At 42.4% G+C, this 21,586-nt stretch overlaps 2 protein-coding genes across 8 annotated transcripts in view; one reads left to right on the forward strand and one right to left on the reverse strand.

Moving 5' to 3' along the window:
• fanci (FA complementation group I) overlaps window positions 1–9,156 on the reverse strand; it is a 24,864-nt gene extending 15,708 nt beyond the window's left edge. Inside the window, exons 1-13 of one of the 7 annotated variants that reach the window (XM_024379756.2) lie at window positions 9,033–9,156; window positions 5,983–6,087; window positions 5,612–5,684; window positions 5,350–5,480; window positions 4,996–5,149; window positions 4,837–4,894; window positions 3,166–3,207; window positions 2,944–3,067; window positions 2,768–2,853; window positions 2,483–2,615; window positions 2,163–2,240; window positions 1,769–1,905; window positions 1,401–1,638 (exon numbers count right to left, since the gene is read on the reverse strand). In XM_024379756.2, coding sequence (XP_024235524.1) covers window positions 1,401–1,638; window positions 1,769–1,905; window positions 2,163–2,240; window positions 2,483–2,615; window positions 2,768–2,853; window positions 2,944–3,067; window positions 3,166–3,207; window positions 4,837–4,894; window positions 4,996–5,149; window positions 5,350–5,480; window positions 5,612–5,684; window positions 5,983–6,078 — 1,350 coding nt within the window. In that variant the 5' untranslated portion in view covers window positions 6,079–6,087; window positions 9,033–9,156. The other 6 variants (XM_024379754.2, XM_024379755.2, XM_042301633.1 and 3 more) reach the window with 6 other exon arrangements.
• The window catches only part of LOC112218710 (F-box only protein 31), a 26,121-nt gene continuing 13,587 nt past the window's right edge, over window positions 9,053–21,586 (forward strand). The window contains exons 1-6 of the mRNA XM_024379760.2: window positions 9,053–9,473; window positions 11,008–11,079; window positions 17,613–17,689; window positions 17,892–18,059; window positions 18,817–18,891; window positions 19,243–19,352. Of these exons, the coding sequence (XP_024235528.1) occupies window positions 9,053–9,473; window positions 11,008–11,079; window positions 17,613–17,689; window positions 17,892–18,059; window positions 18,817–18,891; window positions 19,243–19,352 (923 nt within the window). The remainder of the gene's footprint in view (window positions 9,474–11,007; window positions 11,080–17,612; window positions 17,690–17,891; window positions 18,060–18,816; window positions 18,892–19,242; window positions 19,353–21,586) is intronic.

Consider the following 21,586-nt stretch of genomic DNA (forward strand, 5'->3'; position numbering starts at 1 on the left):
AACTAATTTGCCAGAATTTTACGTAATTATGACATAACATTGAAGGTTGTGCAATGTAACAAGAATATTTAGACTTAGGGATGCCACTCGTTAGATAAAATACCGAATGGTTCCGTATTTCACTGAAATAATAAACATTTTCTTTTCGAAATGATAGTTTCCCGGATTCGACCATGTTAATGACCAAAGGCTCGTATTTCTGTGTGTTATTATATTATTAAGTCTGTGATTTGATAGAGCAGTCTGACTGAGCGATGGTAGGCAGCAGCAGGCTCGTAAGCATTCATTCAAACAGCACTTTCGTGCGTTTTGCCAGCAGCTCTTCGCAAGCACAGCGCTGTTTATGACTTCAAGCCTATCAGCCTAATGGCTGGTGTAACTGATGTGAAATGCATAGCTAGTCAGCGGGGTGCGCGCTAACAGCGTTTCAAACGTCACCTGCTCTGAGACTTGGAGTGGCTTTTGTGGAGTGATGGGTAATGCTGCTTCGAGTGTGGCTGTTGTCGATGTGTTCTTGGTTTGAGCCCAGGTAGGGGCGAGGAGAGGGACGGAAGCTATACTGTTACACTGGCAATACTATAGTGCCTATAGAGAGAAATAGTCCTATAAATACTATATTAACTATAACCTAAAACCTCTTACCTTGGAATATTGAAGTCTCATGTTAAAAGTAACCACCAACTTTCATATGTTCTCATGTTCTGAGCAAGGAACTCAAACGTTAGCTTTTTTACATGGCACATATTGCACTTGTACTTATCCAACACTTTGTTTTTGCATTATTTAAACCAAATTGAACATGTTTCATTATTTATTTGAAGCTAAATAGATTTTTATTGATGTATTATATTAAGTTAAAGTAAGTGTTCATTCAGTATTGTTGTAATTGTCATTATTACAAATTTTAAATAAAAAAAATAAAAATTGAACGATTAATCGGTATCTGCTTTTTTTGGTCCTCCAATAAATAGGTATCGATGTTGAAAAATCATAATCGGTCGACCTCTAGTTGTAATATCAGATGAACAGGAGATATCTTACAGGAGAGCTGCTTTAATATTCAGTGTTCCAAAATACATTGCCTGTTACAGCACTCTAATACTATAGCCTGGTTAAAGCACTGAATTATGCGCTCACCATTGTTTCACTGAGCGAAAAAATTCAGTCTGGTTTAACCAGGTTAGTCCTAATAAAATCAGCTCTTTGAAAGGCAACTGGGGATCAGAATCATCCCAAATCAGATATAGTGCTTCAGCTGAGAACTAACAGATGGATCATAATCACTATAATGACATTAGCACGTGGCTGTCACTTCAGATCCTGTTCCTTATATAATCTATTCATTAATCACCGTCAGTCTACATTAAATGATCCAGGGGAGGAGGCCATAGTCACCGTACCTTGAAGCCCTCCAAGAGGATGTGTCCCCCCAGCCGACAGGCCTGCTGTGTGGGTGTTTTGGCTGTGGCGTTGACCCCTTCGGTTGCAGTCTTCCCGAACGGTCCTGCCTTGGGGCCAAAGGCGTCCATAAGGATGAAGCCCAGTTGGACCAGCCCCTGGGTCACATGGTCCCAGCCAAACACACTGCAGGGGTCAAAGGTCAGCGATGGTGTCCTTAGGTACCACACTAGCATCCCCCTGAGGGCATGCTGGAGTAAGGATCAGTTCTCCCTTTTAGATCATAATGAATAAGATTATATGGACAGGGAGGACCTAATGCTAGATCAGCACTCCTACTCCAAACTGCTTTCTGAATACGAGCCCTGACCTGTTCTTGACAGTGTCCAGGATCATCTGAGCAAGGCTGCAGCGCTGAGGCAGCAGGTCCTGCAGGAACTTGGAGCCCTGCTGCAGATGCTCATCCTTGAAGCCCTTAGTGATCGCCCCCTTCAAGAAATCAAACAACTACACCACCAGGGAGGGAGGGGGTAAAGGGTAGAACAGGGAGGGTCAGAGAGGCTCTTTCCCCAATGGTCTTTCCTCGATTCCTTGCGTACAGTCTCCTCATTGGAGACGTAATTTCAAGCGCCTTCCCCTCTAAATCTTCTCCTCCCATGCATTTTGAGAAGCAGGCAAAGAGAAGATGCGAGGAACATAGGAAAGACAAATTGAGAAAGATAATTTTCTTTATTTTTGTGATTGGAGGATGTCTGGGTTCCTACCTGCTCCTCGTAGCGTTGAATCCTGGCCACCGAGAGCAGCAGAGCAATGCTGAACGGACAGAGCTCCCCCTGGGACCCCTGCAGAGAGACCAAACACACAGTCAATACTGTCTAAGCACCATACTGAACATTATTCATTATACATACGGGTGACTAAATTCCTGAATATCTGGATAATAACAATGTTCAATTTATAGAAAATTTAAAGCCTCACTCCAAAAGCAGTTTGAACAGCACACCAATAAAACACCCATTCTTTATCATTACTGTCAATCTATTTAAGGGGTGGGTGAGAGAGTATGTGAGAGAGTATCTGGGACCTTAACACTTTTCAGGAACTCCCTCCCTAGCTCCTGGTCAAGCCGCACTGCAAAAACTATGTGCAGGATGGCTGTGCCCTCCACATGCCTCAGCTGGTCCTGAGGAATGGACTGAACCTCCACTTCCATACTCCTGCGTGTGTATGTGTGTGTGTGTGTGTGTGTGTGAGTGAGTGAAAGAGAGAGAGAAAGAAAGATCGTAGAGTCTTCTCATCAAGGAAGTTCACACACAGCTTGTCATTGAATTAGACATTTTGGATTATTGGTGTCATAATGCTCACTCACTCTCCATCTTTCTGTTCCTCTTTCTGGCGAAGATCCTGCTCTTTAAAGTAGCTGATGATTCCTTCCAGGACCTGTTTCTTACAGCCCTGGTAGACAACACAAACACAAGAGGTTGTTCATTCACCAAGCTATGTGGAAACATATAGGACATTGTACATACAAACAGACACACACACCTTAGCAGCCAGCAGTAGCAGCTGGTAGACCAAAGGTGGGATCTCCTGCAGGTCTAGTTTGAGGAACATCCTCAGGACCTTCTCGACCAGGAACTGCAGCTCCTCTGGTGCCAAGGGCACATCCCTGGAGAAGATTGTTTAAGGCGGGGTGTTGATGCACTCATCAACTAACATCAAACATTTCTATTGAAACCAAGTGAAGCCCAATTCTTTCAGGTTTACCTGAACATAGTGGTCAAGTGGATCACACACTGTGGGTCCCATCTGTAAACACAGAACAAATACATCTAAGTTGCATTGACCACAAGCTCTGTGTGCCATATCAGTAAACAACCATGGCTCCCTGAAGTACATCCAACTGTTTACATCAAATATCCTTATGTGAAATATATCCCTCTTAACAGTGCGCTGATATGAGACTATTATAACAGCACCTTAAACACAAGACATTATAAGACTGGTGTCAGGATCTGAATTAATTGTTTGTATGGTAACCCTTAGAAGAAGAGTGTCACTCAATGTCATGAGGGAGCTTTCTAAATGTCATTTCCAGTGTAATCCAGGACCTTACCTGCTAGTGATAGGATTATTATATATAATTTTTAATCGAGTTACATATCGGGTTATTACTTTTGGCAATATATCGCAATATTATTTTTGCGCTAGTCAGCTGTACCGGCATAGCTTGCTCTCCATCTTTTTAAATAGTGAGAATTTGCTTCCAGCACTTTTATTTCAATGACTGATCAAAACTTGTGTTCTCAAAGCTCCCTCTTGTCCCTCTGCAACAGACATATATGGTGAGCAATATGTTAGAAACATTTAATTGCAATAAAATAGCAGTATTGAAACGCATATATATATATATATATATATATATATATATATATATATATATATATATTGAGAAAATCGCGAGAATCTAAATACACATTGTATCAGTACCTAAGTATCGTGATAATATCGTATCGGGAGTTCCCTGGCAATTCCTAGCCTTGGTCATTTCCATGAAAAAGGACCCATGAGCAGCAACATGTGAAATTCATGGGAGCATATCAAATGAAAGCTATATATAATAATATATATATATATATATTTATTTTTTTTTTTTTTTTAAATTAAGGTATATATCTGGGTTTCCCAAACTCGGTCCTCGGGACCCCAAGGGGAGCACGTTTTGGTTTTTGACCTAGCACTACACAGCTGATTCAAATACTCAACCAATCAACAAGCTTTGGTAATGTGAATCAGCTGTGTAGTGCTAGGGCAAAAACCAAAACATGCGCCCCTTGGGGTCCCGAGGACCGAGTTTGGGAAACCCAGATATATTCAGTCTTCTTTGGGTACAAAGCTCATTAAAATTAATAGCCTGTGTCTAGAATAATATCCGAATATGCAAAGGAGGATATTGCATATTTATACATTTGTGTACCTATTTAGGATACATCACCATGAAGACAATGCCATTCATATCCATAATTATGCATTTCTGAGTAGTACAGATTAGGGACCCATGATAATATTCTGTTAGTGCAAATCCACTCCACTTACTGTAGTTCAATAACCAAAATAGATTTTTTCAAACTCAAGGTGTCATGTGATAGCTGACACCGCATTCTTTCTGCAGACATTCTGAATCTTAATTCGGAGCAGATATTTAACAGTTTTTGGAAAATGTGAACACAGAAAAAAACAGAGGGAGATTTTACCAAAATTCTGATACCAAACTTTGCATCTGCTGTTCTTCCAGTAAATGTGTTTTTGTAAACGTTTCTGTGAAATTGTTAAAAGTAGTCCTTGTGCATGGAGTTGTATAGTTTGTTAAACTTTTAAATCAATGGTTTTTATTTATCTCTGCGCAATTCCGTTACCATGGAATCGCCCCCCTATTACCTGCTGGAACAGAGGCTGTTGATGAGCTGCTTCTTGTACTCTTCCCCACTGAGCTCACCTGTAGATATATCAGGGTAGAAAATAAGGGTATAGAAGACAATTTAGACAATTCTGTAAGTTCAGGTTTCTGCATTCATGGTTTTGAGTTTGGTTTTGTACCTTTGCCATAGGATAGAGCCTCAGTGGCAGCCAGGGCAGTGAGGACTGTGGGGAAGAGTTCCAGGGATTTGCCACTGCCCATCTTACCCAACTTAATGGCATCAACGAAGAGAGACGCCAGCTGTGCCAGGGAGGGGCCGGGCAGGTTGTGGGTCTAGGATGAGAAAATACAGGGACAGGGTTATTGGAACAGATGAGTGTAATTATCAATACCAAACAACTTAAGTTTAAGCATGAAAGAAATGGCAGAAACAACCCTCCTCCGGTTTGTGAATAAATAAATCTGCCTATGAAACTGCGTAGCCTAATTAATGGCCGTGCGCAAAACAACCTTTGTAAGAAATATCACTGTACCTCTAGCATCAGCAGTCCAATGATGTCTGATGCCACCTCTGTCTGGAGATCTCCAGACTCACACAGGGGGATGCAGTGCTGGTACAGGAGCAGCCTGCGACTCGCTCCCTCTGGGGCACTGGGCGGAGAGCCTGAGAGAACACACACACTTTGAGACACCATACTTCAACATTGCAGAAGCATCCAAAGGAAATACCATGAGACAATGACAAAGGCCTGGGTCATAGTGTCAAGAAATATTTTGTATATCACACATGGTTACCTTTGAATATGGATTTGACCATGGCTCCAATGTCCTTCCCCTTCAATGCACTGTTTGTGACCACAGTGGTCAGCTAGAGGGAAAACACCCAGAGATTATTCAAGAGTTGGGTAAATAGTTTAGCCTGGTTGCAACTCTGTTTTTGCTCTTATGGAAACTTCTTATGGAATTGACATGGCATGACAATGACAATTGGCAAGAAGGCACAAACAGATCTGGGGACTATGCAATACCTAGTTAGGTACAAAGTAGTAATACAATGTGTCAATTAATACATTATTGAAATGTGGTCAAATGAATAATGTGTATTACAAGATACATTATCATAATTGTGTTGTAGGGTGTTGGGAAAATTTGTGTTGACTGGTAACCTGGTCATCAGTCAGGGATGAGAGGTACTGCTGCAGCTCAGGGATGTGCTCTCCATCAGACAACGAAACTATCTTTTCCATTATGTCAGCTCTCATGTTGGACGTCTACAAGGTAAAATACATACACTTTCTGATATGATTTGCAGTGTATTGCACAATGTTCAATAGGATGTTAAATTATAACAACGTTGACAAAGTTAGCTAGGTACACTACTGCCAGTTCACTACTAATCATTGGCTTTAAGATAACATTAACTACCTCACGTTAGGCTAGTTTAGCTATCGCGCTTCCAGTCGTGTGAAAAAAAGTTGCTTAACAAACTTTCAGATGAAACTACAATACCACCACTTTGGTTGAACCTACCTTTGCAGGTCCTAATTTTTATTTTATCGAGTAAAACGGTTTATTTTTGTATTTGTCGGACAATTTCACCAGTAGCTAGCATGCCAGCTTCTACTAACGTTTCGAATTAGCAGCGAAATGAAATTCCGTTGTCACTAGCTAGTTACCACATTCACAAAGTGAAAATGGTCAATATCGTAAAAATGTATAAAAACAAAAAGGTCATTTTTGTTTTTAATTTAAGGTTAGGCATAAGGTTATCAGTGTGGTTAGGGTTAAAGTTAGATTTTAAGAAGATACATTTTTAGAAATATTCGGAATTTAGCCATAATGACGACTTTGTGGCTGGAGTAACTAGTGACGACCGAAATTCCCGCCAGCAAACCTTTTCCTGTTGTCAATGTTTGCATGCCAGTGATTGGCTCTGTGTGTGTATGGAACGCCCACCATGTGCTGCCTACAAATGTATATTTCTTTACAATAAAAAAGAAAAGCAGACGAATTAGCTACTAGCTCATTTAAATGTCCAACGATTAGCTGGTTAGCTATATGAACTAATGAAATATGCATATTCCCACGTTGTATACCAGGTGTTAGCTGGATAATTTATCTGACAGTGTCAAGGTAACGTTAACAGATAAACAGACGAGATATGGAAAAACATTCACTTAAACTGTCTTGTTTGCTAGCAGGTAACATCAGTGCATTAGGCTACATCGCGTTAGTACAGTTGGCTAAGAACTTAAAGTAACAGTAGCAAGCTGTGTGTTTTGACAGGTTGTCTAAATAGTTTGTCACATCATCATCATCAAAATAGTCTGTCAGACCCAATATTTCCATACTTGTGTGATTTCATAGTAGGCCTATGTTCTGTCACACCCAGCTATCTAAAGTTGGATACTTTGAAATTACTTAAACATTACTGTGGCAAGCTAGCAAGACGTTTATATTGAATAAACATGTACTTCTGTGTGTGTTCTAATGTGCTGAGGAAGCAAAGATGTTAGGTAAAGGTTAGATGCCATTCATTTAATGTTCCATCTATACATCCAATCAGCTCACTGTTTTAAAATGTACATCTTATACTCATCCTCCCTCCTATTTCCATAGCAGACATGGTGGCCCATCTTCAAAAAGTCACCAGATGGGAGCCGGTCTGGCTGCATCACCACATGTAAAGTCAGCTGCACTGTCCCCTGGAAGATCACCAAGGACTTCAGCCATAGCCTGTTCTCGCCACTTCCGTCTGGCAGACTATAACGGAGCATCCACCACCAGGCCATGAGACAGTGGAAAAGCCTGGCTATCCACCTGCAGAACCTGCTGTTCACCTGCACCGTAAGAGACTATTTCTACTGACTCTGTAGCAGTATTGCTTCCATCCCTCTCCTTGCCCCAACCTGGGCTTGAGTCAGGGACCCTCTGAACAGATCGACAACTTGTCACCCACAAAGCATCGTTATCTATCACTCCACAAAAGCTGTGATCTCCACACCTGTGCCCAGCTAGGCCTCTGTTCATGACCTCCACATCTATGCTCGGTTGTCCCTCAGTCACCCCCATCCCCTGCTCTACTCCAGTTGCTCTCCATTTTCAGTAAATTAAATATAATTGTAATTATTTGTGTTCAATCGTTTGTCCCTCTGTGGTGTTTATTTAACTGTATATACAGCATAATTTTTCATTGATGTATTACTCAACAGTATGCCCCCCTTCCTCTTAATTCACTCTGAGCAAAAAAGCCCTTTGCTGAATTCTCTAATTACATTTTGATCAATTAATGTGCATTTTTGAAAGCTCCATTGTATAAAATATTTCATTGTCCTGTTTGTGTGCCTTGTGCACTGATTTCAAACAATTATTGTATATTTGTCATTCTCATGTCTTCCTCCAATTCTGTGTCTTCAATTGATTTACAATCAAAACAACTTATCTAACATTAGGTTTATAGATGTGAACTTTATATTAAATGTATAGATTAAGCCATTTCTCTTATTTGAGATAAACAAGATTTAACTACTGTGGTGTTTTTTGTATGTTTTTATTTAACCTTAATTTAGCAAGTCAGCCTACCCCGGCCAAACCCAAACGACGCTGGGCCACATATAGGCAACCCCTCTATAAATTCGAATCCTGAAGCGGGTGAACGGTTTGACAAAAAGAGACCGCTTTTCATAATAAAAATGTATGGATGATGACAGATTTACGGGGTAAAAGGAACGAGGACTGTCGGAAGAAGCCCGATGCTATTCTAGTCTCAGATTTTCACACGAAAGGAAAATAAAGCATAAAACAACAATTCAAGGTTAAATACGTCAGCCGTGTCCGGATTCCATACATGTTGATCCTTCGTAGCAAATGCCCCTCGAATTCGCTAAACTTCTTAATTCCCGGTGGCATGACCTCGACTAATGTTATATCAAATTGATAACGCGTTTGACTCCTGACTAACACGTTTTTTTCCGCATCTAGGTAAATTGTATTTAGACAGATATTACTACATTCCATCACGCATTTACAACGCATGTAAATGCAAAGATATACAGTATATCCACGTTTATCTGGTTGAAACCTTGTTGACAATTCAATTGGAAGTCCCTACGTAGCTACGTCGACTTTGCGTCATAGGTTTCCGCCCAGGCACGCAAGGAAGGGGGAGATAATTGAAACTGAAGCTAGTACAGTTGTTGTGGTGATGTAATGTTACCCTTTTGGTGACTACTACGGATGGCTGTGTGTGCCAGGCTCTGCGGAGTGGGTCAGTCGCGGAGGTGCAGGCGGCGACAGCGGCATAATCAACAGGACCAGGGAAGCGACTCCGACATGGACGATGAGGAAGGGGTGCGGATTGTGGGCAAGACACAAGCCGTCACTGGCGGCCCCGAAAACCCCTCGACCGCGGCAGGGCCGAGTTTGGCCCACGAAGCCACTGCTGAATGTGGTCGTGCAAATGTCAGACTTTCGTATGGGCAAAGTGCAAGCACCGGACCACCGAACCCGCAGTCCCTGTTGGATCTGCCCCCAGAGCTTTTGGTGGGAATATTCTCCTCGCTGCCGGGCACAGAGCTTCCAAACCTTGCGCTCGTCTGCAAGACATTCAGGCAAATCCTCAGCACGGAAACCATCTGGAGAAGGCGATGCACGGAGGGTAAATAATGCGGTGATCGCTCATCATTGCAGATATTCTTCTATCATGTCCTATGCAAAATGTGGCGTTTTATCAAACGGGAATTGACAGTAGCCTATATGATTTGGGGCGTAGGTTAGTCTATAGGTTGGGCCAGGGAAGGGTCCGGGTATTGCGTTCTTGTTTTTGCAGTTTCTATTTATATATTGTGCTTTGGTCCGGAGAGATTCAATGTAAGAGTTTTCTGAAAGCTTTCTTATCGACCAGTCTACGGGCACCGAGAAGGAACTTTGTTGATTGCTGTTATGCAATGCACTGTTCCAACCTTTGCTTTGAACACACCATTATGAAAGACTACATTGCCTCAACTATCCTTGTCTTCTACAACCCTATCTAAATATCATAACTCATAGACATAAATTACTGTAAAAGGGTTCATGCAGCTCTACCTCCTGTCAATTATTCAACTCGGAGGTCCAGAGTACTGCTGGTTTTGACTTACCTTATAATTATTGCACCCATCTGGTGTCCCAGGTCCAAATCAGTCCTTGATTAGAAGGGAAGAATTAATCGGCAGAGGAATTGGCTTCAAGGTCTAGATTTGAATTTGCCTGGTATACACCATGTATTGGATTTAGATTTTTCTTACTACGTTCGTAGTATTCAATCCATTATTGGGTCAGTTTTACTTCTGAAATGTGGGATGTGCATATCTCATACAAGACTGGGGGGCTTGATCTGAATGTGTTTAAGCCCAGTGGTTCCCAAACTGTGGGTCGGCAGGGTGGCCGCGGGGTCCCCCCACATTGTTTTCACTGCATAGCTTAGAGAGCTGTTTTATAACTTGTCAGAAATGTCCAGATCAACAAGCCCATGTCAACTAACATTTTTTATTTAGTTTTTTTAGCCCATATATATTGTTGTCATTTTTAATCACTCAAATATCACATGAATACACATAGACATACCAATATGTATAGAATTGCAAGAAAATTAGTTTTAAAAGTGAACAGTTTTTGTCATGAACAGTGCTTGTGCCCATAGAAATAGACCTGGGGGCGTGAGATGTTCCACAATGCTGGGAGGGGGGCACCTCGAGTTAAAAAGTTTGGGAAGCCCTGCTTTCGCCAACGCTTGACTTTTATTGTCATGCCATCATGTATTGCACAGTTGTCTGGTCACTAGATCTGTAGGCACAATTAGCTTTGACCAGGGTACTGTCACAACCTACTTTGTCCTTCAGTGTCACATGTCTGTTTTATAGAGAATGATAGAGGCCCCCAGTGGCCAAAAGTCCATATTGGCATGGGCAGAGCTGTTGAGAGCTTCCACCATTTTAATGGAGGCAAATAGGTGGGACTTCTAACTTCATTGGCTGATCCCTCCTGGTGACCCTGTTGGAGTCATGTCCAACTGGGTCATCAGGAGGGATTAGCCAATTGTGAAGAAGTAAATTTACTACTTCAAAATGTAGTAGTCAATTTATATAATGGCACAGATACAAAGATGAGTCATCTATCTATCTCTATGGTCTGTCTCTATCTCTCTCCCACAGAGTTTGGCATGAGGGAAGACCTGCGCAAGATAGAAGTGGTGGGTGTGTCCAGTCGGGAGCTCTATGCCAAACGTGAGTCTCTCTGTAAAACCCAACCCACTCCCTCGCCCCTACCAACTCGCTCGGAGGGTCCTTCATTGTACCATGTTGCTGACGAAACTCAGAGGGTGACTTCCAGAGAGTGGCGAGGGGATCAATAGACCCATAAACTTCGGGACACACTCCTGACTTGAATGATGCAATTCATGGTCCACTTTTAAATAATAAATTGAGTATGATATTCAAATGAACTAACCCCCCTGTTGTTTTACAAGATTTAGACCTCTGTAACAGTTAAACATTTCATTTGGGAGGTATTTAACAGTGGAGGCTGCTGAGGGGAGGACGACTCATAATAATGTCCAGAATGGAGTGAATGGAATGGTATCAAACACAGTTTCCATGTGTTTAAAACCATTCCATTCACTCCATTCCAGCCATTACGCTCCATTCCAGCCTTTATTATACGCCCTCCTCCCCTCAGCAGTCTCTACTGGTATTTCATCTGTTACATGTCGCATTGTGAAATCAGACAAACAAATTCAGGTAGCTTATAATTAGGAACACCTAGGGCTGTTGCGGTGACCGTATTACCGCCACACCAGCGGTCATTAAGGCAGGCAAATTCCAAGTGACTGTTTAGTCACGATAATTAGGCTTCTCCAAGCTCTGATGCTGCTGATGGTCATTAGTAGCTTACCAAACTTGCTTACTGCCTGGTCCTCTGCACTCTATTGTCCCTCTAATCACTTTGACAGCAATGCAAATGAAATAGAAAATCTAATCAAACACGTGATGAGAGCCCATCTTGCGCAACATTTCTATAGGCTATGTAATTGCGTGAGAAAACAGAGTGATGGCCTCTAAAAAGAGTAGGATCCCATCAGCTTTCTATAGGCTAGGCCTACAGGAGTATAGCCTACCTGGCTGGTATGAAAATTATCAATTGGAAAAGCGTCCTCCATTCGCTATTTAAGTGCATAGATGACATTTATTTTTTCCTGCTGCCCCTGTTTCAAGACAGGTGCTTGATAATGGTCCATTCTAAATCAAATTTCGCACATATTATTTAGTATATGTAAAAACAAGATTAAATCAAGAATAGTTTGATGGCGACAATATTAGCTGATCACTTGTGAGTTATATGTTATCACTTGTGAAAGGGGAAGGGGGTGATTTGGGATTCAGCCACTCTAACTAAAACATCCAAAATACACTGCTCAAAAAAATAAAGGGAACACTTAAACAACACAATGTAACTCCAAGTCAATCACACTTCTGTGAAATCAAACTGTCCACTTAGGAAGCAACACTGATTGACAATAAATTTCACATGCTGTTGTGCAAATGGAATAGACCACAGGTGGAAATTATAGGGAATTAGCAAGACCCCCAATAAAGGAGTGGTTCTGCAGGTGGTGACCACTTCTCAGTTCCTATGCTTCCTGGCTGATGTTTTGGTCACTTTTGAATGCTGGCGGTGATTTCACTCTAGTGGTAGCATGAGATGGAGTCTACAACCCACACAAGTGGCTCAGGTAGTGCAGCTCATCCAGGATGGCACATCAATGTGAGCTGTGGCAAGAAGGTTTGCTGTGTCTCAGCGTAGTGTCCAGAGCATGGAGGCGCTACCAGGAGACAGGCCAGTACATCAGGAGACATGGAGGAGGCCGTAGGAGGGCAACAACCCAGCAGCACGACCGCTACCTCCGCCTTTGTGCAAGGAGGAGCAGGAGGAGCACTGCCAGAGCCCTGCAAAATGACCTCCAGCAGGCCACAAATGTGCATGTGTCTGCTCAAACAGTCAGAAACAGACTCCATGAGGGTGGTATGAGGGCCCGACGTCCACAGGTGGGGGTTGTGCTTACAGCCCAACACCGTGCAGGACGTTTGGCATTTGCCAGAGAACACCAAGATTGGCAAATTTGCCACTGGCGCCCTGTGCTCTTCACAGATGAAAGCAGGTTCACACTGAGCACACGTGACAGAGTCTGGAGACGCTGTGGAGAATGTTCTGCTGCCTGCAACATCCTCCAGCATGACCGGTTTGGCGGTGGGTCAGTCATGGTGTGGGGTGGCATTTCTTTGGGGGGCCGCACAGCCCTCCATGTGCTCGCCAGAGGTAGACTGACTGCCATTAGGTACCGAGATGAGATCCTCAGAACCCTTGTGAGACCATATGCTGGTGCGGTTGGCCCTGGATTCCTCCTAATGCAAGACAATGCTAGACCTCATGTGGCTGGAATGTGTCAGCAGTTTCTGCAAGAGGAAGGCATTGATGCTATGGACTGGCCCGCCCGTTCCCCAGACCTGAATCCAATTGAGCAAATCTGGAACATCATGTCTCGCTCCATCCACCAACGCCACTTTGCATCACAGACTGTCCAGGAGTTGGCGGATGCTTTAGTCCAGGTCTGGGAGGAGATCCCTCAGGAGACCATCCGCCACCTCATCAGGAGCATACCCAGGCGTTGTAGGGAGGTCATACAGGCACGTGCAGGCCACACACACTACTGAGCCTCATTTTGACTTGTTTTAAGGACATTACATCAAAGTTGGATCAGCCTGTAGTGTGGTTTTCCACTTTAATTTTGAGTGTGACTCCAAATCCAGACCTCCATGGGTTGATAAATTTGATTTCCATTGATCATTTTTGTGTGATTTTGTTGTCAGCACATTGAACTATGTAAAGAAAAAAAGTATTTAATAAGAATATTTCATTCATTCAGATCTAGGTTGTGTTATTTTAGTGTTCCCTTTATTTTTTTTAGCAGTGTATATTATTGGGACTTTAAGTTTTTCCTGACCAGACCCTGTGACCTGACCTGGAAAAACTCTGGGCCATAGTTACAGACTACAATAGGCATCTTTTTCCACACTGACTAATTAAACCAAGTCACGCTAGGGTCACTTGTGCATTGAAGGTCCAGGAATAATACCACAAACTGTCACTTTCTGCAAACCATTGATGATGGTTTCTTCCTCCAAATTCCAGCATCTTGACTAGCCTCGAACCCATCTGGACAGGGGCTGCTGTTAAACACTTTCCAGTGGTTAGCACCCTTGGAGGGATATTCATGCGTTTTTGTAGCTGTATGGGTCATCTCAAGATGGCATGTGGGAAATTGCTCCTTGGGGTGTAGATGGTGCCTACTCAGCATCTACGTCATGACATGACATCAGGGCTTTTACAGGATTAGGGGTAGGTAGGGTATGGTTGTAGTATTGTGTGGTTGGTCATTGATAACAAACCCTGTACTAAGACAGGCTAGGTGTTTCTCGATCCTCAAGGTCCTTTCTCTTTTTGTGTCCCTCTGTCTAATCTCTCTCTCTCTCTCCTGGCTCCCACTTCCCCTTCCTCCCTCAGTGGTGTGCTCCGGGACCCTATGTGTCTGCTGCTCCCCTTCTCTCTCTCTCTTTACCACCAATATAGAAACCACCTCACACATGTAAGAGGTGTTTCAATTGTTCACTAAAATGTTTCAACGAGGCCTCCCGGGTGGCGCAGTGGTTAAGGGCGCTGTACTGCAGCGCCAGCTGTGCCACCTGAGACCCTGGGTTCGCGCCCAGGCTCTGTTGTAACCGGCCGCGACCGGGAGGTCCGTGGGGCGACGCACAATTGGCCTAGCATCGTCCGGGTTAGGGAGGGCTTGGCCGGTAGGGATATTCTTGACTCATCACGCACCAGCGACTCCTGTGGCGGGCCGGGCGCAGTGCACGCTAACCAAGGTTGCCAGGTGCACAGTGTTTCCTCCGACACACTGGTGCGGCTGGCTCCCGGGTTGGATGCGCGCTGTGTTAAGAAGCAGTGCGGCTTGGTTTGGTTGTGTATCGGAGGACGCATGACTTTCAACCTTCGTCTCTCCCGAGCCCGTACAGGAGTTGTAGCGATGAGACAAGATAGTAACAACTAAAAACAATTGGATACCACGAAAAAGGGGTAATATTAAAAACACTTTTTACATTTATTATTAATTAATTTTTTTACAAATGTTTCAACGCTGGAAATATAGACGGACAGAGACATTAGATGGACAGAAAGAAATTTATATGGGCAGACACCAGAAAGACTGATACAGACGGGACACTGAACAGACAGGACACTAGATGGAACTGTGCGTCGCCCCACGGACCTCCCGGTCGCGGCCGGTTACAACAGAGCCTGGGCGCGAACCCAGGGTCTCAGGTGGCACAGCTGGCGCTGCAGTACAGCGCCCTTAACCACTGCGCCACCCGGGAGGCCTCGTTGAAACATTTTAGTGAACAATTGAAACACCTCTTACATGTGTGAGGTGGTTTCTATATTGGTGGTAAAGAGAGAGAGAGATGGACAGAAATATGGATATATACTGAATTTAAATATAAACATGTAAAGTGTTGGTCCCATGTTTCATGAGCTGAAATAAAATATCCCAGAAATGTTCCATATGAACAAAAAGCTTATTTCTCTGATTTTGTGCACCAATTTGTTTACATCCCTTTTAGTTAGCATTTCTCCTTTGCCAAGATCCATCCATTGCCACATATGTCTCAAGTTTTGAGAGAGAGTGCAATTGCCATGCTGCCTTCAGGAATCTCCACCAAAGCTGTTGCCAGAGAATTGAACGTTCATTTCTCTAAGCTGTCTCCAACGCCATTTTAGAGAATTTGGCAGTATGTCCAACCAGCCTCACAACCGCAGACCACGTGTTACCACGCCAAACTGATGAAACTGAGGAGTATTTCTGTAATAAAGCCCGCTTGTGGGGAAGAACTCATTCTGATTGGCTGGGCTTATGCCCTCACAGGTCCACTCAATGCTGCGCGCCTGCCCAGTCATGTGAAATCCATAGATTAGGGCCTAATTTATTTATTTCAATTGACTGATTTCCTTATATGAACTGTAACTCAGTAAAATCGTTAATTGTTGCATGTTGCGTTTATATATTTGTTCAGTATGTGTATATATCCATACTAGTCCAAAGTTTGGACACACCTACTCATTCCAGGGTTTTTATTTATTTAGACTATTTTCTACATTGTAGAATAATAGTGAAGACATCAAAACTATGAAATAACACATGGAGTCATGTAGTAACCCAAAAAATATATTTGGTGAAAGACCAAGTCCATATTATGGCAAGAACAACTCAAATAAGCAAAGAGAAATGGCAGTCCATCATTACTATAAAAAACCATAAAGCGCTATGATGAAACTGGCTCTCATGAGGACCGCCACAGAAAAGGAAGACCCAGAGTTACCTCTGCTGCAGAGGATAAGTTCGTTAGAGTTACCAGCCTCAGAAATTGCAGCCCAAATAAATGCTTCACAGAGATCAAGTAACACACATCTCAACATCAACTGTTAAGAGGAGAATGTGTGAATCATGCCTTTTATGGTCAAATTGCTACAAAGAAACCACTACTAAAGGACACCAATAATAAGAAGAGACTTGCTTGGGCCAAGAAACAATAGCAATGGACATTAGACCGGTGGAGTCCAAATTAGATTTTTTTTGCAGAGTAGGTGAACGGATGATCTCCGCATGTGTGGTTCCCACCGTGAAACTTGGAGGGAGAGGTGTGATGGTGTGGGAGTGCTTTGCTGGTGACACTGTCTGTGATTTATTTAAAATTCATGGCACACTTAACCAGCATGGCTACCACAGCATTCTGCAGCGAAATGCCATCCCATCTGGCTTGCGCTTAATGGGACTATCCTTTGTTTTTCAACAGGACAATGACCCAACACACCTCCAGGCTGTGTAAGGGCTATTTGACCAAGAAGGATAGTGATGCATCAGATGACCTGGCCTCCACAATCGCCCAACCTCAACCCAATTGAGATGGTTTGGGATGAGTTGGACCGCGGAGTGAAGGAAAAGCAGCCAACAAGTGCTCAGCATATGTGGGAACTCCTTCAAGACTGTTGGAAAAGCATTCCAGATGAAGCTGGTTGAGAGAATGCCAAGAGTGTGCAAAGCATCATCAAGGCAAAGGATGGCTACTTTGAAGAATCTCAAATATAAAATATATTTTGATCTGTTTAATACTTTTTTGGTTACTACATGATTACATATGTGTTATTTCATAGTTTTGATGTCTTCACTATTATTCTACAATGTAGAAAATAGTTTTTTTTTAAATGGAATGAGTAGTAGTGTCCAAACATTTGACTGTTACTGTATAGACTATCAGCATATGAACTACTACCTTAACTGGGACATCTGACGACTAAAACTGATACTGAAAAAAATCACTGTATGTGTGATGTGTGCATTTAACATGCTAGTCAACATGGTTAGTGCTTGGTGACGGCGCCTGTTTAATTTGTCTACATCATGTATTCTTTTGGAACAATGGAAACCATGCCCTTGATATAACTTCACGTGTCACCCGTCTTCTCATGTGAGTACAATAACAATGTGTCCCCTCTGCCATATCTACTGTCCATGAGTTAAGGCCAGACCTCGACTATGGTGTATTGAGTTTCTCAGTCTAAATTCTGTTATGTATTGCTGTGATACCCTGTGATTGAACTGTTCACCACTTAGTGTTTAACCCTTTGTTGCACTGTTGTGTTGCAGTGCTGCACCCATACAGACACATCCTGGGTCTTTGGCAGCCTGACATAGGGCCGTACGGAGGGCTGCTCAACGTGGTGGTATGTAATAAGAACACACACACTATTGTGTTCCTTCTTTGTCACATTTAAATAAATAAAAAATGTGTCTTTTAAATTGTTCAGCCCACCTTGTTGTAGAAATGAGTCTCTTCCCATCAAAACATTTGATTTGTGTTAGCCGGTGATCACCTTTTCCTTTTCTTCTCTCCCTTTACTTCTCTACTACACCATCCCTCTCCAGGTTGATGGGCTATTCATCCTTGGCTGGATGTATCTGCCCCCTCACGACCCTCGGGTCGAGGATCCCATGAGGCGGCGGCCACTCTTCCGCATCCACATGTTGGAGAGCAACAAGGCAGCAGTGGAGTGTATGTATGGACACAAGGGCCCTCACAAGGGGGACGTCCAAGTGAGTCCATTTTCTTCTTTTGTGTTTTGAATGGGTGTAAAACCAACATTGGTGATTTATTGTACAGCCAGCCACCTGCAGTTCTTTTTAGAGGGGCATTCTGCAGTTGGCAAAAATCTGAGGAATAGGCCTGGAGAAATGTAACCACTCTTAAATTCATGAGCTATTGATGCAAGGACAATATCCACAGTATCAAAATTATGGTGTTAACCATATTTTGAGTCTATACGGTATTTGTTTATGTTTACAAACATTTGAGTTAAACAAGCTGATATTTTGGGTTCTGATGGGGTTTGACAGTTGAACTAAGCTTGCGAGACATTTCTAAGTTCTATTTCAATCAATTAGTATATACTGTATCGTTAATTTATAAGTAAAAAAAAAATGGATGTTGCCCCTTTTAATGTTTGCTCAGGAGTATAATTTAACTGATCTACTGACCTGGATGGCATTCTTTGAACCAGCAAGTCCCACCCAGTCAACTACTTTAAAATGTTGTATGTCTTTTGTCACAAGTTTTTGTTGCTATAGCTTTTCCAACTTTGTAGTGCCTGTTAGGTGAGACCGACAACACAACACAACTGATTAATCGATAATAAGGGAAATAATGATGCGCTTATTATGCTTAAATAGTCATAATCATCACTGATGTTATCCTTTTGTAATGTGTAAGCGGGTGCACTCACTGTGTGGTGAAGTAGTCCCCTGTCTTCCATGGCTTTGTGATTTAAGATGGGATGTCTTCTCCTATTTCCAGACTGGGAAGAAGGATGAGTTCTCGACCAAGTGCAACCAGACAGACCATCACCGCATGCCAGGGGGGAGGCAGGAGGTGAGGAGGGGAGAACGATCTCTTGTAACTTCGCAACAGTTTGTATATTGTTCTCACATGGCTGAAGCAACTCAGTATTTGTCAAATTAATTAATTAATCAATCACATATTTGTATAGCACTTTTTGCAAACACATTTAACCACAAAGTTATCATACTGAAAGTGTTCCAATTGTCTAAGATTTGTGTTGAATCAAGTCATTCAGCAGATGGTAAATAATTATCAAGCAGGTAAGAGTGACTGCTATGCATTGTTACAGGATAGATACTGTGATGACAGTTGATTTCGATAGGGGATTGGGGCAAATCGGTAAGTGGGCATGACCGTGGGTTTTTGATGTTCTGTTGGCAGGAGTTTCGGACGTGGCTTGAGGAGGAGTGGGGGAGGACACTGGAGGACATCTTCCATGAGCACATGCAGGAGCTCATACTCATGAAGTTCATCTACACAAGCCAATATGAGTAGGTTTTCCTTATGACATAGTCCAGGGGTTCCAAAAATTGGGTCAGGGGTGTGTGCAGGTATTGCAGGGGGTCCGTGGCCAGATCTCTCTCTCTCTGTGTGTGTGTGTGTGTGTGTGTGTGTACTAACGTTCAAAAGTTTGGGGTCACTTAGAAATGTCCTTGTTTTTTAAAGAAAAGCAACAAAAAAATTGTCCACTAAAATCATATTAAATTGATCAGAAATGCAGTGTAGACATTGTTAATGTTGTAAATGACTATTGTAGCTGGAAAAGGCAGATTTTTAATGGATTATCTATACAGGGGTACATAGGCCCATTATCAGCAACCATCACTCCTGTGATCCTTACGCACTTCATGAAGCTGCCCGTTGAGGTCTTGTGAGGCGTCTGTTTCTCAAACTAGACACTCTAATGTACTTGTCCTCTTGCTCACTTGTGCACTGGGTCCTCCCACTCCTCTTTCTATTCTGGTTAGTGCCAGTTTGCACTGTTCGGTTAATGGAGTAGTACGCAGCGGTGTACGATATCTTCAGTTTCTTGGCAATTTCTCGCATGGAATAGCCTTCATTTCTCAGAACAATAATAGGCTGACGAGTTTCAGAAGAAAGTTCCTTGTTTCTGGCCATCTACATAGGCGTACAGATACCTATGATGCCATCACTCTTGTGTTTCGATGGCACGTTGTGTTAGCTAATCCAAGTTGATCATTTTAAAAGGCTAATTGATCATTAGAAAACCCTTTTGCATTTATGTTAGCACAGCTGAAAACTGTTGTTCTGATTTAAAGAAGAAATAAAACTGGCCTTCTTTAGACTAGTTGAGTATCTGGAGCATGGGGTTCGATTACAGGCTCAAAATGGCTAGAAACAAATAACTTTCAAGTCCTCACAAGTCCTCTACTGGCAGCTTCATTAAATAGTACCCGCAAAACACCAGTTTCAACGTCAACAGTGAAGCGGTGACTCCGGGATGCTGACCTACTAGGCAGTGTTCCTCTGTCCAGTGTCTGTGTTCTTTTGCCCATCTTAATCATTTATTTGTATTGGCCAGTCTGAGATATGGCTTTTTTTTTGCAACTCTGCCTAGAAGGCCAGCATCCCGAAGTCGCCTCTTCACTGTTGAGGTGTTTTGCGGGTACTACTTCTACTTCTACTTTTCTGCGTTTCAAACCTGAACGTAAAACCGCATCAACATTTTCAAACGTTTTATAAACAGCTGAATGTTTGACCTCATTCCAAACAGGTTATATAAAACGTTGGAGGCTATGACATCTTCGTCTTCTCTGCTATTCAAATCTGTTCGCGGGAAAAAAATATCCAGTACGGATTTAACCGTACAGCTGTTTTAGTAAATGCATTTAAAAAAAAATCTAACTTTTTCCAAAGAACTGCTGTTTTTACCACTCCCCCAACTAGTCAGACAACTTTTAGCATATTAAATCTTCCTCTACTTCTCTGCTATTCAAATCTGGAATCAGAACATAATTATTTTACAGCTGTTTGTAGGAGTTTATGCATTGCTATGCATACTAACAAAAACTTAAAGGGTATGCATCTTGTTCTACTTCTTTACTTTTTAAATATGGAATCAGAAAATAATTATACTACTAATCAAGAGGTACAGCTGTTTTAGTAACCGCATCACCTAATTTAGCTGACTTCCCACTGTTGAAATAGCTGCCATGGAACCTTCAAATTATAACAATGGGGGAGCACATAAGAGCTATTATGCCACACAGCTCACTCCAAACCCACTAAACTCGCCTACCACTGCCTGTAGTTATCTTTAGTACTGGTCTGTAGGCTAAAATTCTGTGCTCGCCACCTACTAGAACCAAGGAATTTTCAAACATTTCTTGGCTATAACCCGGAAGTAGGATTGGAGACGACTTTCTTTTGATTTAAAACATTCTTTGTGTGGAGTAAAGAAGGACATATTGACTTACACAACACATTCACAACTCCCATTTGACCGTAAATGTCAATTTATTCACATTCCATATCTTATCTTTGCATTCATCTCTTCATCCATTAGGTGCCTCTGTTCTGGACCTGTCATAAATTACATCCCTAATTTAAAATGTCGACACAAGAAGAAGGGAATGGGCGTGTGGCGAAGACTCACTATAGGCGCATCTCTCTCCAGAATGCGCTCTGTCTTCCGCTAATTCGTGCGCATCATTGTGTGAATTCTTTGCCCTCTGTTTGTTAATGTATTTTTTTTTTATATAGG

Source organism: Oncorhynchus tshawytscha, linkage group LG19 (assembly GCF_018296145.1).
Source record: "Oncorhynchus tshawytscha isolate Ot180627B linkage group LG19, Otsh_v2.0, whole genome shotgun sequence".
Lineage (NCBI taxonomy): Eukaryota > Metazoa > Chordata > Actinopteri > Salmoniformes > Salmonidae > Oncorhynchus > Oncorhynchus tshawytscha.